Source organism: Piliocolobus tephrosceles, chromosome 20 (genome assembly GCF_002776525.5).
Source record: "Piliocolobus tephrosceles isolate RC106 chromosome 20, ASM277652v3, whole genome shotgun sequence".
NCBI lineage: Eukaryota > Metazoa > Chordata > Mammalia > Primates > Cercopithecidae > Piliocolobus > Piliocolobus tephrosceles.
Genome location: NC_045453.1, coordinates 44,572,113 through 44,593,110, shown reverse-complemented (window position 1 = coordinate 44,593,110; position 20,998 = coordinate 44,572,113). Strand labels below are relative to the sequence as shown.

General features: G+C 44.6%; 1 protein-coding gene across 3 annotated transcripts in view; it reads right to left on the bottom strand.

The window, feature by feature from the left end:
- The window catches only part of BFSP1 (beaded filament structural protein 1), a 71,179-nt gene that overhangs the window by 24,884 nt on the left and 25,297 nt on the right, over positions 1–20,998 (bottom strand). The window contains exons 4-5 of one of the 3 annotated variants that reach the window (XM_023217961.2): positions 20,216–20,340; positions 6,558–6,618 (exon numbers count right to left, since the gene is read on the bottom strand). In XM_023217961.2, coding sequence (XP_023073729.2) covers positions 6,558–6,618; positions 20,216–20,340 — 186 coding nt within the window. Of the gene's footprint in view, positions 1–6,557; positions 6,619–13,075; positions 13,497–20,215; positions 20,341–20,998 lie in introns of those variants that run through there. The other 2 variants (XM_023217960.3, XM_023217962.3) reach the window with 2 other exon arrangements.

Below are 20,998 nucleotides of genomic sequence, written 5' to 3'. Positions count from 1 at the left end.
AACTATGGGACTTAGCTTCTGAGCTCATTCATGTGTTTAATTAATTCGCCATTGACCTTTAAAGAGCTCTGCCTTCAGAGGGTTACCATTCTGGGCCCTTACCATTCCTCACATCCTGCAACCCAGGGACGACAGTGAGGGAGGGTCTAATGAAAACTCAGCTGTAGCGTTTCTTCTTCCAGAAGGCGTGCGCTACCCAGCCCGGGGCGATCAGACCCAGACTGATGCACTCCTGCAAATCGAGGCATTCCTACCCCAGGGGAAGCGGGCAGACCCCTTGGAGATCCTGGTGCCTGGTCTTCTGAAATACCCATAAGTATTTCACAAGCTTGTGAAGCCTTTTGTAAGAGAAATGGTGGAAAGGGAAGCCTGAATCTTTCCAGCAACAGAAAAGGGTGGAGGATTCAGAAAGACCTGGGTAATTTGTAAAATACAAAAAAACAACCAGACCTCAGCAAAGATGGAAACCAGGGCAGTCTCAGGAATCTAAGTAGCAGGAGTCAAGGACCTGTGCTCAGAGTGACCCAGCTCTGAATCAGTTCATCCCTGCATCCCTCCCTCAGGAGAGCTGTGATTGGCCAGCACGGGTCACATGACCACCACCTTGCCTGACAGCTGGACCACATGATGGGAAAGAAAATCACAGTGTTCCCGGAGGCATCCCCACTCCCTTCAAAGGCAATGGTTCCCTGTGGAGTGATTCTCAGCCCCGGGGATGGGACCACACCCTCAGAGAGGCCTGGCTAAATCTGCGCCCGAGGTGCAGGAGCATTGGGTGGATGTTGTTCTATCTTCCCTCTACCCGTCTTAAGACTGCTGAGGATGGGGTGGGGTACAGAATTCTCAATCACTCTTACCAAAATGCATCCAAGATTGAGCCACAAAGCTGAATGACTGCAAACAGGGCTTCAAGGACCCTTTGTGTGATTATTTATAAGGAATCAAACATTCCAAATTTTAGAAATAGAAGGGACCCTAGGGGTCACTGGTCCTCAAACTTTTGTTAAGCCACATGTGCCATCCTTTGAACAAAGCAGTCCATGAAAGCTACTGTACTGAAGCAAAACCAAGGGGCCACAGGCATCCCCCTTGCTCAGCTGCCCTCTTCCCTCAGAGACTCTTCAAGCAACTCCATGCAACATGAGGGCTCTGCCAAATGGCACCTTGAAGTCCAGAGCCTCCCTCCATGTATGCGGGACTGAGGACAGACCGATGCAGTGCGTCATTGAGCTCGTGAATGGAAGTTAGTGGAAGATAATGGGCCTGGAACCTGCCATGGGCTTCTCTCTACTAGCCAAGAGCTGAGTGCTAAGCCCTGACTCCATCCTTCGAGGTGCCTGTCATTCTTCCCCACTTCCCTCCTAGGATTGTGCTAAAACCACCAGCACTGGGTCCCATCAGTTAAATCTTTAAAATTGCTCATAGTGATAGTAAAAGGCCAGTCAATAGTTATTCTTAAAATAGGGATTAAGCAGATGTTTCTGCAAGCACACTGTCCTGCTTTGAAGATAATCACCTGATAAACTGATCTCAAAACCCCGAAAGGTGAGTAGGGGCCACTGGAATGTACAGTTGCTGATACATTGAGGAAAATTTGTTTGGGAAGTGTTTTCTTTTGTTTGCGCCAGAACTCAGAAATGTGTAGACGCTTGTGTTTTTATTATGCTGTGGATGTTGTCAGCTGAATTTTCAGAAGCTTCACCAGCAGAATCATCTAGATTTTTCTGAACTGAGATTATGGGTCAATAGTCTAATTTTACAAAACATTCCAACTCTGATATTGCCTGGGTCCTAGATCTAGACCAGTGACCCTCAAAATGTGGTCCCTGGATCACAACACCTGGGAACGGATCAGAAATGTAAATACTCCAGCAGATGCCAGACCTACTGGCTTAGAATTTCTGGGGCTGAGGTCCAGGAGTCTGGGTTTTAATGTGCCCCCCACCCCTGCCGCACCCCAGGTAACGCTGATGCACACTGAAGTTTTAGAACCACTAATCTAGACTATTTACAGCCATGTTTTTAGAAAGGAGCTGGAGAAATAACTAGAATTTGGAGCATTATTGAAAATCAGCCCTTTTAAACTCAAATGGCTGAGATTAAAAAGGGTGATAAAAAAAACAGCCTCACTTACCTATTCACAGGGATCTCAGAAACTCCATTAAAAACCCAACTGCTAAAGAATGGGTATTTAAGTTCATTAAGATTTCTAGTTAGCTGGAATTTAATTAAAAAACACTTTTCCTCCAACTCTGGATGTCAAAAACCTTTCCAAAAATGCTAAGGTTGTTTTTCCAGGTGCTAATGCTGGCCTGAAGGAGGGCACTGGGCGTCTCATCTCTCCACCCTCTCTCTTGCCTCTGCCTCAGTCTCCTCAACTTTGCTCTCTCTCCCTTTGCATTCATCCTGACTCTTCCTCTGCTCCTCTTGCCTCTCCACCCCCGGACTCCTCCTCTTCCTTCCCAGTTTCATCTCCTTCTCTGGAAGTTCATTTCCGGACTCAGAGGAAATCTTGGACATAAAAAGGCACAGCCCTGAAGGTAGGGCTTCATGCCCGCACCATGTTATCCCCTAAACTCCCTGGCCTCTTGCTGCTTTCCGCAGGCACGTTTTAGAGACACATGAATTACATGAAAAAGCGCATATGTCAGCCTTTAAATATTTTTAAAATTGTTTTTAAGTGAAAGCATTTGACTAGACACCACATCATTTTAAAATTCTGGGAATTTTCAAGAAAAAAGAGACGGAGATTTTAAAGTCTGCTGCTTACAATTTCCTTAAGATAAGCAAATCAGGCATCATAGCAGACCAGTAATCTCATATGTATATATTTGGTGACCATGAGTTCTAGAAGTCAGCAAACCCAAATATTTTAAAGTCGCCTGGAATTCCTACTACATCAAAAGGCTGAGAAGTTGAATAACTTTGGCCATAGGTTGTAGGTAACGTGTTGAGGAGTTTATTTCACTTCCAAGTGCATAGCAAAGAGTGGCCCGCTATAACTTATCTCACTGATAAAACTACAGGAGCTCTTTCTGTAGGCTTGATTACATGTGCAGCATGAAGAAATGCATGGTGGTTTTGTGAAGGCAGGGGCCATCAGTCCTTTCACATACATTGCACTATCTTCCAAGTAGGATGCAAAGACTGGGTCAGTGATGTCCCATGGCCACATCCAGGGATGAATCCCTTCCACAAGGGAGACCAAAGGAAATGTGCACTGAGACTGAGCTAAAACCCTGTTGATCTGATGTAAGAAAATACCCAAAACCTGCAGGCCAAAACCACTCACAGGACCAGCTGATGCGATGTGAATTTTAGCCTCTTTCATGTCATCTGATGATCTCAGCAGAGAACAAAAAGGTCCAGTGTTCACCTGGTCCTGCCCTTGAGGGACTATTTGGGTTCTCCAGAAGTGGACCCCAAGGCAAAGACTGGGTACCTGTGGCTTATCTGGGAGGTAATCCCAGGAGGCACAGGGAAGGGAGGGAAGTGAGCCAGGGAAGGGAACCAATGAAGGAGTGTGATGAGCAGGTTGCCATTGTAGACAGCTCAGTCCTGCTGGGGTCCCTCTGAGGGACCCTGTGGAACGCGACTCTGCACTGTTGCTAGGAGGGATGGGGAGCTTATCCACCTCTCCTGGTCCACAGCAGCTGAGGGTTGCTCCTGAGGTGTTAATACCCAGCTCTTCCGGACTGTACTCATGTGGGCCATGCATGTTCCCAGAGCCCGAGATGCAGGCAGTGATCAGGGTGTTGAGCATGTCTGAGTGACCACTGGGACGGCCCAGGGTATGTGGACAGGACACTAACATCAAGGTCCATGGGGCCACCGATTGCCGAGAACTCTCTGGCTTCGTGTCTGGCCTCTGAGTACCTCAATTCCCTGACTATTCTCTGGAGGTGGAGAATGAACCACAAACACAAAAGACCCCAACTCCTGTCTACACTTATCGCGGCTGAGTTGCAAGGCTCTGAAGTCATTTAACCTCACCAAGGGTGAGTTTCCTCACTGGCCCAGAGAAGGATTTGGACTAGGTCATTTCTGAGAATAAAACCTGCCCCTCCAATAACCACAGGCTGTTCTGAGGCTCCTACAGGCTTGCACAAAGCCCTCCCCAGCTCCCTGCATCTGCCTGCTGTGTTTAGGAATTCTACTGTTATCCAAGGACTACCTGCATCTTATTCACTCTGTATTTGTCTTTAAATGTACTCATTTTTACGTAGATTTGTTTGGAAATCTATATGTCATCTGCTGTAAATAATACGTAATCCTAAAAAATTCACAAGTATTAAATATCACTCCTCCATGCACTTTCTAAAGTCACTTCCCATTTCACCAGGGTTCTGCACCCATACTGTGGAGAAAATCAAGCTGCTGTCTATCACATCAAGTGCTCTGTAATAATAACAGTGACCGGTGATTGAGCGCCACCAGGCGATGGGCAAGTCATACACATTATTACGTCATTTAGTTCTCACTAGGCACATTGACTTTCACTCCTATGGTGGGTGGGGAGTATTGTGGTTCCATTTCACAGATGAAGAAGCTGAGGCTCTGAGGGACAAGGCAATCGGCCCACAGTCTCGCAGATGCTCAGCAGTAGCAGGAGGTCCCTAATCACAGGCTACACTCCTCACTGGGGCTGTGCAGCTCACGTGTGGGAAGTACTGTCTCACCTGGACCCAGGGGCCAGTCAGGCCAATTCCCTGTGCTGGCCTCACCCAAATTCTTGGTAGCATCTTTCCCCAGAACCTTCATAATATTCTTACAGGGCTGATACTTCAAATGTCCACACTCTATGTCACAATATACATAAAGGTGTATAATGCGATGCTTTTTCCTTATTTTTCATTATCTATGTTGCTTTATTTTTTCTACTGAGAATATGGATCGCTTTTGTAAAAAAAGAGAAAAACAACGGAAAGTTTAAGCTTGTTTTTTAAATTCACTGTCATTTTCCATCAAGAGTAAAGGAGGAACCCCATTCTTTCTCCCCTTTATTTGAAGAGTACCCAGGATGGCACTGCATGAGTGACAAGTGAGGAGAAAGCCCTGCATGCAGTGAGGACAGATGCTCACAAAGCAACATGTGGAAGTGTTGGGGAGAGGGCCTGGGAGGGCCTGCGGGGTGCTGTGAAGGATGCTAGGGCCCCGTGTCTGAAGGCCATGTTCTGGCAGTCTGAGGTTGCCACCAAACAGAAGAATGGGGATGATCTACAGGTGTCAACAGAATAGCAGGGTGACGTCAGACTCTACTAAGGCCCAGCTCCCAGCTCAGACATCCAACAGGCTCAAGGCCATCGTTCTCCAGGCCAACTATTGAGCGTCTGTCCTCAGGGCCCTCCTGAGGTGCATTCTCACTGCTATCTCTGTGTTTCTATCTAGGGTGCCCATGTGTCCTACTAGCTGGCCTGAGACAGTCCCAGCCTGCATTGACCGACTTGTGTAATTACAGACAGCACCCTCTTTTGCACACTGTCCTGGTTTGAACATATTGTACGTGCTCACACGCAGGGGGCAGGTAACACAGACAAAGCAAAACTGAGTTTCCCTAGATTCTAGTTCTGATTTTCCCCTCAACCAGCAGAGTAATCCTAGACAGCAAAGGCTGGACAAAGTGAAGGGATGGCAAACATCCGGTGCTAACCCTGACTGTCCAAAGAGGCTGCCTGGAGTTCCCTGGGCGTGGCAGGGAAGAGTCTGCGGTTTTGTCAGCAATTTTGATGAGTTGCAGGCATGGAAGGGGTGGGGAAGGGCAGCCCATGTGCCCTAATTAAGCAGCCCTTCCACTAAATAGTCTCCATTGGTCATTCCGCTCTGATATTTGAGCTCAAAAATAATCAGAAAAGGGCCATGCTTAAAGTTATCTGCCATCCCTGGTTCTGTACAACCCTGGTGATCCAGAATCATTCTGCTTTCTGGTGATGGGATTCTCCTGGCAAAAGCAGAAAATCCAATCAGTTAGTGAGAATGATGATGAAGAATCCCAAGAAGGAAATCACCCCTGTTCTGCAGAGAACAACTCCACATAACCCTGCAGGAAAGTCAAGTGGCTAAGAACCCCTGGCATCTCCTCTGGGGCTATTGGTCATGCTATAAGAGGGAGCTCTAGGGGAGGTAGAAATTTCTTCCTCTGTTCTCCTGAGACTTCTCCTGTGGAGCAGCAATCTCAAAACTCTTAGACAACAGGACAGAGGTATCGCTGTGTCCAAATAACCACTGCCCAAAGCAAGGTCCTTCCTAAATTCGGTGTTGGGGATTGGTATGACAGGTAAAACAGCCCCTTGTCATTGTAACGCCAGCAGGTTTTGCTAGCCTAGCATAGCCAACAAGCTTCATAGTCTGTGTTTCTCCCAGGAGACAGGGGTGTGTGTATGGGTATGTGAGTTCACTCACAAAGACTCAGTTGAAATTAACAAGTCGAGAGAGAGTGACTGCAAAAGAAGTAGTGACCGCTAAAGTAACACAAAGAGAAGCATGTAAAACATGCACTTCCACCATTCCGTTCAATACTGTAATTAAGCTGCATAAGCCCAAGGATGTGTTCCGCTCACCTTGTTAAGCCGTTCAAGCATTTCTTTTAGCAGGAGTTGACATTCACACTCATTTTCGTACCTGCAAATTGGACACGTAAGTGAGAGTTGGGTGGCTACCATGCTTTCATATGTATGGATCACATAATCAGCATTAAATTCAACCTGGGTACGATGCCCTCTCCTTTAAGGAGAGGGTCTTAATTTTAAAGTAGTAGCTAATGAATGCTGCATTTCCTAGCCGACTGCCTCCCAATCAGAAAGTGGTAACATTTGCACACTGCATGGAGTAACCAGGGGCAGTTAGCGAAATAGGAGATTCCCAGCCTGAAGGCCCCAACCCCAGCCCCTACAGTCTTATTCCCAGCCACCCCAAGGACGAGGGAATTATATCCTGGCCTATCCTGGCCTATCTAAAACCCAAGTGCAGCAGTGGCAGAGACGGGAGACTGCCCTGCACAATCTACACCACCATTAACCTGACCGTACTTGCATTTCCTATACTATTTTATTTGCTGACACATGTAATGTGTCAATTTTTCCAGATTATGTCATTTAATCCTTACATCACCCTAGAAGAAAGCAGTTATTGTTAGTGATGAGGAAACTCAGGCAGATGCTCCCAACACTTCGCCCTCCTCCTAGCTCCCCACACAGCGACAGCCTCCTCTGGGCAAGTGGGTGGGGCAGGCTGGACATGCCAGGGAATTAGGGCCTCTGGGACCAGCCCCCAAACTCTGAAAGAGGCAAATTGGAGCATAAGTACCCCAGCTCCTTTTCTGCTCAGCTGGGACAACTGAGGCACGTTCTATACCCAGCAGGTGGAGCTCCAGTTGCCCATGATGGGAACTTGCTTGCTAGTGCACTCAACACTGGCTGTCTTCCCTTCCTGTTTCATCTCTTCACTCCCTTACTGGTGTTCCCCGAGGATATGTTCCAAAGAAGCTTCTTGCTCTCAAATCCCTGTCTCAGGCTTGGCTTCTGGTGGACTCCAAACTAAGAGAAGGGTGGAGTCAGACCTGAGACTTGAGTTAGACACCAAAACTGTGCTTTGATAACCATGCCATATTGTCTGGACAGAGAAACGAACTCCCCCAATTTAAACATTCACAAGATTAAGAAAGCAACAAATACTAGGAGCAGGTGTTTTTGTTTGTTTGTTTGTTTTTTGTTTTTTTTATCCTGGTCGATTTCTTTCTGGACTTCTAGAAAATGATGGGGATTGGGGAAGCACAGACTTCAGAAATCATTCTGGTCAGAATGAAAGTTTCCCTCTGCGGATATTTTAACTCTAAAGAGAGAAGATTCCTTCCTAAATGGCTCCTCCCCTTGTTCCCTACAAGGTGACCCACAAATGCCCATCCTCGCCTTCTTCAGGAGTTAGAGCCCTTGATGTTTGGCAAGCACAGGACTGCCTAGAAGGGAGACTACATTTTCCAGCATTCCTTGCAGCCAGGTGTGGCCATGTGACAAAGTCCTGACCAATGGGATGGAAGCCTAAGTCTGCATGGCAGCTTTCAGATACCTTTAGTAAGCAATGGTGTATGTGTGCCCTTTGCTTCTCATTTTCCATCCCTCCCTCCATCCTGCAGCCAGAAACATGAATGCTGCATTCCTGAAGGCCGCACAGAACCTTCCGCGTCCCAAATACTGTAGAGCATCATACTAAACTGCTTAACCAGACCTTACACAAGCGAGAAACATTTTGGATAAGCCAATGACATTTTGGGTAAGCCGCTATCACTTTGTCTGATTTTTTTCTGTGTGTGGGGGGGAGGGCGGGAGTGGTAAAATACGCATAACATAAAATTTACCATCTTAACCATTTTAAGTATACAGTTGGTGATATTAAATACATTCATAATGTCGTGAAATCACCACCAACATCCATCTCTGTAACTCCTCATCTTGCAAAGCGGAAACTCCGTACCCATTAAATACCAACTCCCCATTCTCCCCATCCCCAGCCCTGGCGACCACCATTGTACTTTCTGTCTCTGTGAATTTGACTAGCCCAACTACCTTATGTAAGTGTAATCATACAATATTTTTCTTTTTGTAACTGGCTTATTTCACTGAGCATAATGTCTTGAAGTTTCAACCATATTGTAACATACGTCAGAATTTCCTTCCTTTTTTAGGGTGTATAATATTCTATGTATCCACCACATTTTATTTATCTATTCCTTTGTCGATGGACACTTGGGTTGCTGCTACATTTTAGGGAGCTATATAGGAAGCTATCTGTTGTGAACAATGCTGTTACGAACATGTGTATGCAAGTAGCTATTCAAAACCCTCTTTCAATTCTTTTGGGTATATGTACAGAAATGGAATTGTTGCATCATATGATAATTCTATTTTTTAATTTTTTGAGGAACTGCCATACTGTTTTCCACAATGGCTGTACCATTTTACAGTCCCATTAACAGTCCACAATGTCTCCACATCCTAACAAACACTTATTTTCTGTTTGTTTGTTTTTTTTTATAGTTGCCATCCTAATTGGTCTGAAGTGGGCCAATGTCAGTTTGGAGTTTATGTCATTTATAGTTGAAAGCAATCCTAATTAACACTGAGACCAACCCACAAAGCATAGTTTTCTGTGCCCTTGCATGCCCATGCCATGGGTTCAAGTCAAGTATTCTGCAACCATGAAAGATACTAGAAAATCACACCACTGTGTTCTCAGAAGGAAAAGTCCTGAACTGAAGGAAAAACAATTATGAATATGTGCAATGTGCACACATTCCCAGATCTAAAACCATCTGCGAAGCTGAGTTCCATCTAGGAAGCTAAACATCTCTGCACAAGTTTTACATTTCATACCAGGATGTTACATTTATTTTGTGTATTGCCCTAACAGAGCCAGAAATTAGTTTTTGAGTGTATTATTAGCTTTGAGAATAAAACTGTTAATAAAATCTAACTTTCTCATTGCTCTTTTCTGCTGGAAATATCTAAGAGTTTCCTGTTCTTAGATATTTCTGCTGGAAATATCTAAGAACACGTTTGACGATCAACACATTAACCTGATATTGTGGGTAATTTTCATGCTGCAAAGACAAGTCTAGATATTATATTAAAGAGAAGTGATTCCCAGGCACGGTGGCTCATGCCTGTCATCCCAGCACTTTAGGAGGCCGAGGCGGGCGGATCACAAGATCAGGATATCGAGACCATCCTGGCTAACATGGTGAAACCCCGACTCTACTAAAAATACAAAAAAAAATATTAGCCAGGCTTGGTGGCGGGTGCCTGTAGTCTCAGCTACGGGGGAGGCTGAGGCAGGAGAATGGTGTGAACCCAGGACGCGGAGCTTGCAGTGAGCTGAGATCGCCCCACTGCACTCCGGCCTGGGCGACAGAGCGAGTCTCCGTCTTAAAAAAAAGAAAAAAATAAAAAGAGAGAGAGAGATTTCACTACAAAGAATTCATGATAATGTATGTATTCATATAAGTATATTCATAAAGTGAAAAAACTGGCTTCAATTAACTGTTTTACATAAATTATTTTTAGTTTTCAATGATTTGGATAATTGAATCTGTCATTGTATTTCGATAGTTTTGTTTTTATTTCATTCTTGTTTTATTTAGTGTTTTGTTTAGTCTTTGACCTGTTAAAGACCTGATTTTGAAATTATTCAGATGCCAGGTACTAGCACTAGATTATGACTAGTGCTAGCATGGAACCAAGGCTGCACATACTAGCCCATTGCTGCATTATTTTCCCCTGGCTTTAGCTAGCCATCAGCTCACCTCTGGAATGTAAACTCAAGCTTGGCATGCATGTGTATGTGTGTGTGCCTATGGATGTGGATGAGTGTGATTTCTATAATGATTTGCAATTCCCACTACCACAATCCAAATGTCAAAACTTCTCCAAGGGGACAAAGGGAGAGAATAAATTAATATGAATTTTAAATAAATCACAGAGCCTGAAGGAACTGCTTCATGATGGGCATATAATTCAGAACCAAGTGCAATCAGTAAAGACCAGGAAAAGCCAACACGGCGTTTCCTTCAACTAGGACTCATGGATGTCATGCTTGCCAGCCAAAGTACAGTAGACTATGGTCTAATGCCAATACAAAGGCCATCCAGGGAATCCTGATGGCCCATTAAGCTGCCCTGGATGTCTGAGCCACAGGACACTTTCCCCCTTTGCTTTGGAGAACATGAGCTTCATGTGAATGAGGTCCTATTTCTGGGCCTTACACTGCAGGAGTCCAAGAACGGATTCTCTCAAGATACAGTGTTCCCAAAAGAGCATAGGCCCAGGGTGAGAAAACCCAGGTTCAAGTTCTACCACCCACAGGCCATCTCCCAGGTTCAGTTTCCCCATGAAGTGCTGTAACAAGTGGGTTTTCAGGTCCCTTCCACCAGTTCCAAGTCTGTTTCTATAGATTAAACCTCAAAAGAGTTGACAGGAATCGAATCAATAAATGTGATTTGATAAATGTGCTCAGAACACAACATTGAATAACCTGCCCAGGATTCAGATTGAGAAACTGGAACTCAAACATAGAGCAAGTTTGGAGAAATCCTCGACTACCCTATACCAGGGGTTCCCAAATCTGGCTGGAATGACCAGTGGCCCTCATTAAAAATGTGTAAGCTTCTGGACCCCATTTGAGGTCCAGGGTAGGGCCTGAACATCTGTATTTTAAAATTCATTTATGAAATTTTAAATGAATGAATCTGTTACATGGTTAAATAATTGTGTGTGTGTGTGTGTGTGTGTGTGTGTCTGTGTCAGAGTCTTGCTCTGTCACCCAGGCTGGAGTGCAATGGCGCAATCTCAGCTCACTGCAGCCTCCGCCTCCCAGATTCAAGTGATTCTCCTGCCTCAGCCTCCCGAGTAGCTGGAACTACAGGCATGTGCCACCACACCCAACTAATTTTTGTATTTTTTTAAGTAGAGACAGGGTTTCACAATGTTTGCCAGGCTGGTCTCAAACTCCTGACCTCAAGTGATCTGCCTGCCTCGGTCTCCTAAAGTGCTGGGATTACAGGTGTGAGTCACTGCACCCAGACCACAGTTAAATAATTTTTTTAACGATATAAAAAGATGTTCTGTTAAAAGTCTCCTTCCCACCTCTGTCTCCCAATTGCCCAGTTCCTACTCACTTATCCCCCTCAGGTAGCCAGTGTCATTGGGGCATGTGCCTATGTGTGTGTCTGTGTGTGTGTGTGTGTGTCTTTGTGTGTGTCCTGAAATTCTTTTTATGCAAACAAACAAACAAAAAAACTCTTCTCCCTTTTTAGAAAACTAAATGACAATAACATACTTTTTTCCACTGCACAGTATTCCATTACATGGAGGAAGCACCTGTCTCCTATTAATGAGCATTTATTTGGTTCCAGGCTTATTGCAGATCCTGCTGCAGTGAGTATATTTGCAGGCATGCCATTGCAAATGTGTACCTGCTGGAGTGTACCAGTTGCAGTACACCTGTTGCAGTGAGTATGTTTACAGGCATGCCATTTCATACCTGCTGGAGTGCATCCTATAATAAATTCCTCAAAGTGGCCCTCTGAGTCAAAGAGCACACACATTTATAACTTGAAAAAATGTTGACAAATTGCATATTTTTAAAAACAGCTCCTATGTGATTTTAACACATTACTCAATCTGTGGGAGGGGAGAGCATGCCCTGGACCAGTGCTTCTTAGTCTTCAACATTTAACTTTTTAAACTGCAAATCACCTAGGGAGCTTGTTAAAATGCAGATTCTAATTCTGGAGTTCTAGGATGGGCCTAAGAATCTGTATTTCTAGCAAGCTCCCAGGTGATGCCAATACTGCTGGTCCATGGACCGCACTTTGAGTATCAAGACCCTAGAGGACACATAGTGAGCCTAATTCCCAGGTGTCAGCTGCCATGCCATGAAGGCAATTAGACTTAACATGCCCAAGACCTAAATTCCAGTCCCGGGACAGTAATTCACTAGCTGAGGGGCCTTGCCCCAAATTCCTACATTTTCTGAGGCTCAGTCACCTTATCTGTAAAACAGGTGCGGTAAAGATAAGTCTGTAAGGATTAAATAACACCGGTACATCTCAAAAACAATGTGCTGAGCAAAAGAAGCCGGACAATAGAGTACTTGCTGTAAGATTCTATTTTTGTGGAACTGTAGAATAGGCAAAGTCAATCTATGGTGATAGAAATCAGAACGGGTGCCTCTGGTCTGGGGCAAAGGGGACTGACTGGGAAAGGGGAGGAGAGAACTTTCAGGGGTAGTGGCAATATCTCACTTGTTTTGTGGTAACACGGGTATATACATTTGTCAAAACTCACTGAACTATGCACTTAAAATATGTGCATTTTATAACACATATTTAGTGTAAACTGACGTGTCATCAAAATAGAAGCTAGTCTTAAGGAAATGTGCCACCTGCGTGCATGGATGAGGTCATCGATCGACAGGGGACCAGAGACAGACCTCTACCCCTGCGTGGGTAGCAGCGTGCTCCCAGTCCCGCGCCCCCGGGGCGGCCCACGCCCTGCCTCGGTTTCCCCCGATGGCCGCCGCTTACTTGCTCCGGAACTCGTCGAGCGCGCGCTGCGCCTCGGTGCCCTGGCGCTCCAGCCGGGCGCGCTCGGCAGCCAGGTCCCGGGCGCGCTGGCGGTTGCTCTCGACTTGGCGGGCGAGGGCGTCCTCGGGCCCGACCAGTTCGCCCAGGCGCTGGAAGGCATCCAGCTGCCGCCGGAGCCCGGCGTGGCGCTGCTCGAGCGCGCGGGCCCTCTGGACGTGGGCGGCCACGCGCTCGCCGAGTCCCTGCAGCGCCGCCAGGCTAGTGGCCCCAGCCCAGCCCTCGTCTGCCGGGCGCTCGGGCTCGGCGGCGCGCGAAGCCTCATCGGCGCGCTCGTACTGCTCCTTGCGGGTCTGGAAGACGTAGCTACGCCGGTACATGGCTGCTCTGGCGCGGGCGCGCGGGCGGCGCGGAGCCGGCTCTCCAGGAGGCCCCCGACGCAGCCAGCAGCCTGCTAAATAAACACCGGAGGCCCCCGGCGCGCTGCTGGGACGTTCCAGAGCCGATCAGCAGTTGGGCCCGGGCGCTGGAGAAGAAAAGAGCAGCGGCCCGCTTTGTGCGGCGGATTAGCGGCCCATACAGCTCCGGGGTTGGAAGGTTACGCGGGCAATGAGGTTTTTGTTCCGTGATTGTTCAGGCCTGTTGCTTTTGATTGAATGGAGGGTCAGGGGACACGGGAGGCATGACGATCTTTTGACTGGTTCCACTGTGGACTGTGAAGGAATCCCCAGGCGAGCTCTTTAAACTTGGACTAGCTCAAGAGCCCAGGGCTTGTCACTTTGTCTCCTCTCTCATTCAAACTCAATTGTAGAACTCTTTAACAATGCCATTTTTTTTTTTCTGATTACTTAAGCAATTTTTTTTGGTCTTTTTTATTTCCAGTTGCTCGGTTATGCATGCAGCAATTCTTTCTCATAACCATAACACGACGTTTAGCACCCCTCTCTATGGCAAAGGTTCTTAACCATGGATGCAAAATAAAACGGCATGTCTCCATAAGTAGTGAGGTGTGTCGCAAGTAATTTCTTAATAATACCAGTGCAGCCCGGGCGCGGTGGCTCAAGCCTGTAATCCCAGCACTTTGGGAGGCCGAGACGGGCGGATCACGAGGTCAGGAGATCGAGACCATCCTGGCTAACACTGTGAAACCCCGTCTCTACTAAAAATACAAAAAAACTAGCTGGGCGAGGTGGCGGGCGCCTGTAGTCCCAGCTACTCTGGAGGCTGAGGCAGGAGAATGGCGTAAACCCGGGAGGCGGAGCTTGCAGTGAGCTGAGATCCGGCCGCTGCACTCCAGCCCGGGCGACAGAGCAAGACTCTGTCTCAAATAATAATAATAATAATAATAATAATAATAATAATAATAATAATAATAATAATAATACCAGTGCATATTTGTGAAGAGCCTACAATAACTTAGGAGACATGCACAGTTATGTTTTTATAATTCACCCATGCTCCGATGAAGTTTGACATCCTTTCTTGAACGGAAAAAACAAATAGAGCCTCACCCATGGGGCTATAATAGGTGGCTCACGCCTGTAATCCTAGCACTTTGGGAGGCCGAGGTGAGCCGATCACCTGAGGTCAGAAGTTTGAAGCCAGCCTGGCCTACATGGTGAAACCCCGTCTCTACTAAAAACACAAAAATTAGCCGGTCGCGGTGGCGCGTGCCAGTAATCCCAGCTACCTGGGAGGCTGAGACAGGAGAATCGCTGGAACCTGGGAGGCGGAGGCTGCAGTGAGCTGAGATGGCGCCACTGCACTCCAGCCTGGGTGACAGGGCGAGACTCCGTCTCAAAAAAAAAAAAAAAAAACGAAAAAAAGGTTGCTTTTTTCTTTTCTTTTTTTTAACATAAAATGTAATACAAAAAAATTTTAATAAAAAATGAGATGGAGTCTTGCTGTGTTGCCCAGGCTGGTCTCAAACTCCTGGGCTCAAGTGATCCGCCATTAATTGGCCAACCCTCAGTTAGAGAATAATAAAGGATTTTTCGCCATTATGTTTAATTTTAATTTTTATTATGGAACTAACAGTTGGATTTTAAGGACAAGCTTTTAAAATAAATAAATATATATATATACACAAAATAGCTAGATTTTAACAAATTTAAAAGTAAATTGTGGGTGTTGAAAGAAATATATATATAGAAAAAATAGCTAGATTTTGACAAATTTAAAAGTAAATTGTGGGTGTTGAAAGAAATTAATACCACTTGATGAGAATGTTTCTGAATGTAAATATTTTGTCATATCTCCAACTTTAAAAATCATTATCAAAAGGGTTGTTTGCTTAAAAGTAAGGATTAGTAGTACCATATAATTACTAACTATATGAATTGTGTGTGATTATACTACAAATTAAAGACGGAGAAAGAAAATTACACAGATCTTTGTGGAGTTTATTATTACACCAAATTATTACCTTAAGATAATAGATTTAGTCTGGAATAAAGCTCTGTAAGGCCCTAAACTGTGCTGGTGACATGGTTATTATTCTATTTCCTTAAACAATTTAAAATTAGATTTGGTCAGGTGCAGTGGGCCACACCTGTAATCCAGAACCTTGGGAGGCCAAAGTGGGAGGATATCTTGAAGCCAGGAGTTCAAGATGAGCCTCGGCAACATAGTGAGACCCCCATTTCTTTTATTTGTAAAAATAAAAATAATAAATAAAAATACATAAAATTTGATTGTATGGTCAAATTGAGGAGAACCACATGAATATTTTTGTAGGTGCACATATACCATGCTGATAGCATAGTAAATTGACTTCAGGCTTCCTCGAGAGCAAAACCAACATATAGCAAGAGTTATAAAATCATTTGTTCCCTTTGATATTGTGTATCAGTCAGATATTACTACAGAACAAACTGCCCCCAAAACTAAATGGCATAGAAGTATTTATCACTGCATTCCCTGGGACTGGGAGCTCAGCCGTCTTCCAGCTATAGGTCTCCTTTCAGCAGGGGCAGCTCTGCTCCCAGTGTCCCTCAAGCTTCTGAACTAGCGATGACAAAAGCACAAGAGCAAGCCCAGCCATACAAGCTCATCCCAGGCCTTTGTTTGCATCATGTCTGCTGGCATCCTATTGGTCAAAGCAAATCACGTGGCCACAAATAAAGTCAAGAGGAGGCAAGGAGGAGTCAGGGCTCAGCCTGAGGCCCTGGTAAGGGTATGGGTGGATAATCCCATCATGCTGGAGTGGAGAATCAGGACCCACAACTCAATCGACCACATATGGGAATCCCATTTAAGAAAAATATATTCTAGAAACATTACAAAAAATTATTTCAATTTAATCCAGTGAAATAAACACTCAGAAAATATCTCCTCACAAAGCATAGCCTCAGAGTTAAATATTGCACAAAATCAAGTCTCTACCCTCAGGGTGCAGGTGGTGAATCCATACTGACTAATGAAAACACAAGATAATCAGGACAACTTCTGAAATAAAGATCTTAGCAAAATGCTGTGGTTGTATTGTTTAACTTCAGGTGCACTGGGAAATGCAATCCTGCTATGTGCTTGGAAGGAGTGTGCAATATTTGTCAACAACCCTAAAGACCATATCACTAGTGGGAGGTTATTCAGTAGGAGTAGAGATCATATGCACAAGGAAGAAATCATTGCTGAATGAATTTGTTAATTCAAGAGACATGTTTGTAGAGATAGGTTCCACAGGGCTTGATGAAAGGTCAGTTATGGAAGAGTTACTCTAAATACAGTTGAATGGCACTAGTTTGGGGGCAGGGACAGGAAATGTATGTTGTTAGAATAAGAAAGATCTGAGGTTAAGTTCTGGTCCCATCACTTCAGTAAGCGATGTAACCTCTCTAGTCCCAGTATGGAGACTGGTAAAATGAGAATAATCGCTTATATAAGTAGGGTAACCATATATCCCAGTTTGCCTAAGATGGTCCACATTTACACCCACTATCTCAGCGTAAATATAGCAAGCATCATCTTTCACTCTCAAGGGTATCTGAGTTTGTCTGAGAAAGACATGTCCTTTATCTGGCCTGCATAACCTGAACATATAGCCTATATCTGATCATAGGGAATCTTCCAGATAAATTCCAATGAAGGAACATTCTATTAATAAAAACAGAAGGGGGATGGTATTCTATAAAAATGTTAATATCATAAAAGACAAAGAGAAGCTATGAAAATGTTCCAGATTGAAGGAGACTAAAGAGACATGACAGCTAAGTGCAATATAGGGCCGAGTGCAGCGGTTCATGCCTGTAATCCTAGCACTTTGGAGGCTGAGGTGAGTGGATCACCTGAGGTCAGGAGTTCAAGACCAGTCTGGCCAACATGGCAAAACTCCGTCTCTACTAATAATACAAAAAATTAGCCGGGCGTTGTGGTTTGTGCCTGTAGTCCCAGCTACTTGGGAGGCTGAGACATGAGAATTCCTTGAATCCGGGGGGACAGAGGTTGCAGTGAGCCATTATCACACCACTGCACTCCAGCCTGGGTGACAGAGTGAGACTCCGTCTCAAAAATAAAAATAAATAAATGCAAGATGGATCCTAGACTGGATTTTGTAGTGGAGGAGAAAATCTGCTCTAAAGGTTACCACTAGGTTCATTAACAAAATTAGAATATAGAGAGTAGATTAGACCATGAAATTGTATCAAGATTAAATTTACTGAAGTTTATGACTATGCTACAGTTACATAAAATAATATCATTATTCTTAGAAAATATACTCTGAGAGGCTGGGCACGGTGGCTCATGCCTGTAATCCCAGCACTTTGGGAGGCCAAGGTGGGCGAATCACGAGGTCAGGAGTTCAAGACCATCCTGGCCAATGTGGTGAAACCCCATCTCTATTAAAAATACAAAAAAATTAACAGGGCGTGGTGGTGCACACCTGTAGTCCCAGCTACTCGGGAGGCTGAGGCAGGACAATCGCTTGAACCCAGGAGGCAGAAGTTGCATTGAGTTGAGATAATGCCAATGCACTCCAGCCTGGCAACAGAGCGAGACTCCATCTCAAAAAAAGGAAAATATACTCTGAGCTATCTAGGAGCAAAGACCCATGATGTATGCAACTTATTCTCAAATGATTCGGAATAAAATGACATGTATAAATATAAATATAAATAAGTATGAGAGATAGAAAGGAAATTAGACAAAATATTAAGAGGTGAATCTGGGTTGTTTGTACTATTCTTGCCATTTTTACTAGAAAGTTTGAAATTATTTTCCAAAACACCTGCAAAAAGTGTGATCACCTTTGCGGTATAGACATTTAATAAATACAACTTGCTTTATGTTATAGCTATATATATATATATGTATAATGGCTAAGAGAGGGAGAGGTGCAGAGAGGAGAATGGCTTAGCAAACTGCAGTAACAATAGGAGAAAATGGGCTATAACCATGGAACAATTGTACTTATTTATTTTATTTATGTATTTATGTTTTAAAAAAAACAAGGTCTTGCTATGTTACCCACACTAGTCTTGAACTCCTGTGGTCAAACAATGCTCCTGCCTCAGCCTCCCAAAGTGCTGGGATTACAGGTGTGAGTTAGCACACATGGCCCCATCAAACAATTTTAACCGGCAAAGCACAGTGGCTCATGCCTGTAATCCCAGCACTTTGGGAGGCCGAGGCGGGAGGATCACAAGGTCAGGATATCGAGGCCATCCTGGCTAACAAGCTGAAACCCCGTCTCTACTAAAAATATAAAAAAATAGCTGGGCACCTGTAGTCCCAGCTACTCGGGAGGCTGAGGCAGGAGAATGGCATGAACCTGGGAGGCAGAGCTTGCAGTGAGCGGGAGATTGCACCACTGCACTCCAGCCTGAGCAACAGAGCAAGATTCTGTCTCAAAGAAAAAAAAAATTTAACCTTGTGGAACATACTTTGATATAAATGAAAATGCTTATAACAAACTTGAAGGGGAAAAGAAAAGCAAAATACCAGATGCATGGTGATTTTAGCAGTATAAAAATATCAGTAATTAGTGAAATATGCCAGGTTTAATGTTCATCATATCTTTTATTCCATTTAAAGTTGTTTAAGGCTGGGTGAAGTGGCTCATATGTACAATCCCAGCACTTTGGGAGGCCAAGGCAGGTGGACTGCTTGAGCCCAGAAGTTCAAGACCAGCCTGGGCAACATGGTAAAACCCCATCTCTACAAAAAATATAGGCACATGCCTGTAGTCTCAGCTACTCAGGAGGCTGAGGTAGGAGGATCACTGGAGCCTGGGAGGCAGAGATTGCAGTGAGCTGAGATTGTACCACTGCACTCCAGTCTAGATGACAGAATGAGACTGTGTCTCAAAAAATAAATAAAATACAGTTATTTAAATGTAAAATAAACTTTTAAAATGTTTTAATTAAAATTTTTTTCAGTAACAAATATCTAAAAGCCTGAGTAAAACAGGCTTAGATGCTTTGCCTTTTAGTCAATTTCATACTCTAGCATTTTGAGCCATCCCTCTCAGTTAAGATACATTCTGAGTTTGCTTTGGACATTTTACAGAAACAAAAGGTAATGGAGATAATCATATAATCCTTAGAGGTGGGTTTCACGTTAGGTCTCTGCTGTCTACTATTGTGTGACCTTGATCAGGTCAATCTGTTTTCTAAAATGATGGACTTAAGCTAGAGAATATCTAAGGTTCCTTTCTGCTTATTATGAGCAGAATTGTCTTCTTCCAAATCTCACACGTTGAAGTCCTAACTCCCTCAAAGTGTGGCTGCCTTCAGAGATGGGGCCTGTAAAGAGGTAATTAAAGTAAATTGAGGCCATTAGGGTGGACCCATCTGTGGTGCTTTGTTCTGGAAGCCCTAGCAAACGAATACACTGCTCTAACACTGACTGTACCTTTTACCATCCCTCCTTTTCCCAGAATATGCAAATATCTGCCACAAGAGGGCCACCCCGCGCTAAAATTGAATGCTCTGCCATATGGTCCCACCAGGGTGCAGTTTGAAGCCTTTCCAACCAAATTGGACCAACTCAAAAGGTAAATCAGCTATGGAAAGTCTCATTTTGAATAAGGTGGCCAACAGCCCAGGAGTGAAAGGGCAGGCAGACCCCTGGCTCCCGGATCCCTACTATCCCTGCTTCCTGTAACCGGACCTCTCTGTGAGGCCCCAGTCCCTAAAGACATACCTGTGAAGTATGCTCAGTGCTCCTGGAAGTGATGAGTCTGCAGGAAGGGTCATAGCAGATGAAGAAACACGCTCAGAAGCAAGGTTGCCTCTCCAACTGCGCACATGTAGTTGACACAAGAGTTTCTGGAAAGTGAAACCTGATATTCAAACACTATCAAAGAGAGCACTAAGCATCCAACCTGCTTTTCTCAGGGTCTAATTCAGAAACTGAAGCAAGTACCCAAAAAAAAAAAAAAACCCAAATTTGTGTGACAGCAAGTGTGTGCCTGGTTCTTTGACTGACGGGCACCGACAAAAGGCAGGATTACCAAATGTAATGCAGGATCCTGAACTGGACCCTAGACTGCAAAAATAAAATCTATAAGGGGCATTATATGACAAATGATGAAATTTGAATATGGAATGGGGATTGATAAAAATATTGTATCAGATTTAAAATGTCTAATTTTAAACACTGTATTATGACATGTAAGAAAATGATCTTGGCTGGGTGTTGTTGCTCACCCCTATAATCCCAACAATTTGGGAGGTCAAGGCAGGAGGATTACTTGAGCCCAGGAATCCAAGACCAGCCTGAGCAACATAGTGAGACCCCATCTCTACCCCAAAAATACAAAAATTGGCCGGGTATGGTGGCACACATCTGTAGTTCCAGCTGCTTGGGAGGCTGAGATGAGAGGATCACTTGAGCCTGGGAGGCAGAAGTTGCAGTGAGCCAAGATTGTGCCACTGCACTCCAGCCTGGGTGACAGAAGGCCACTCTGTGTCAAAAAAAAAAAAA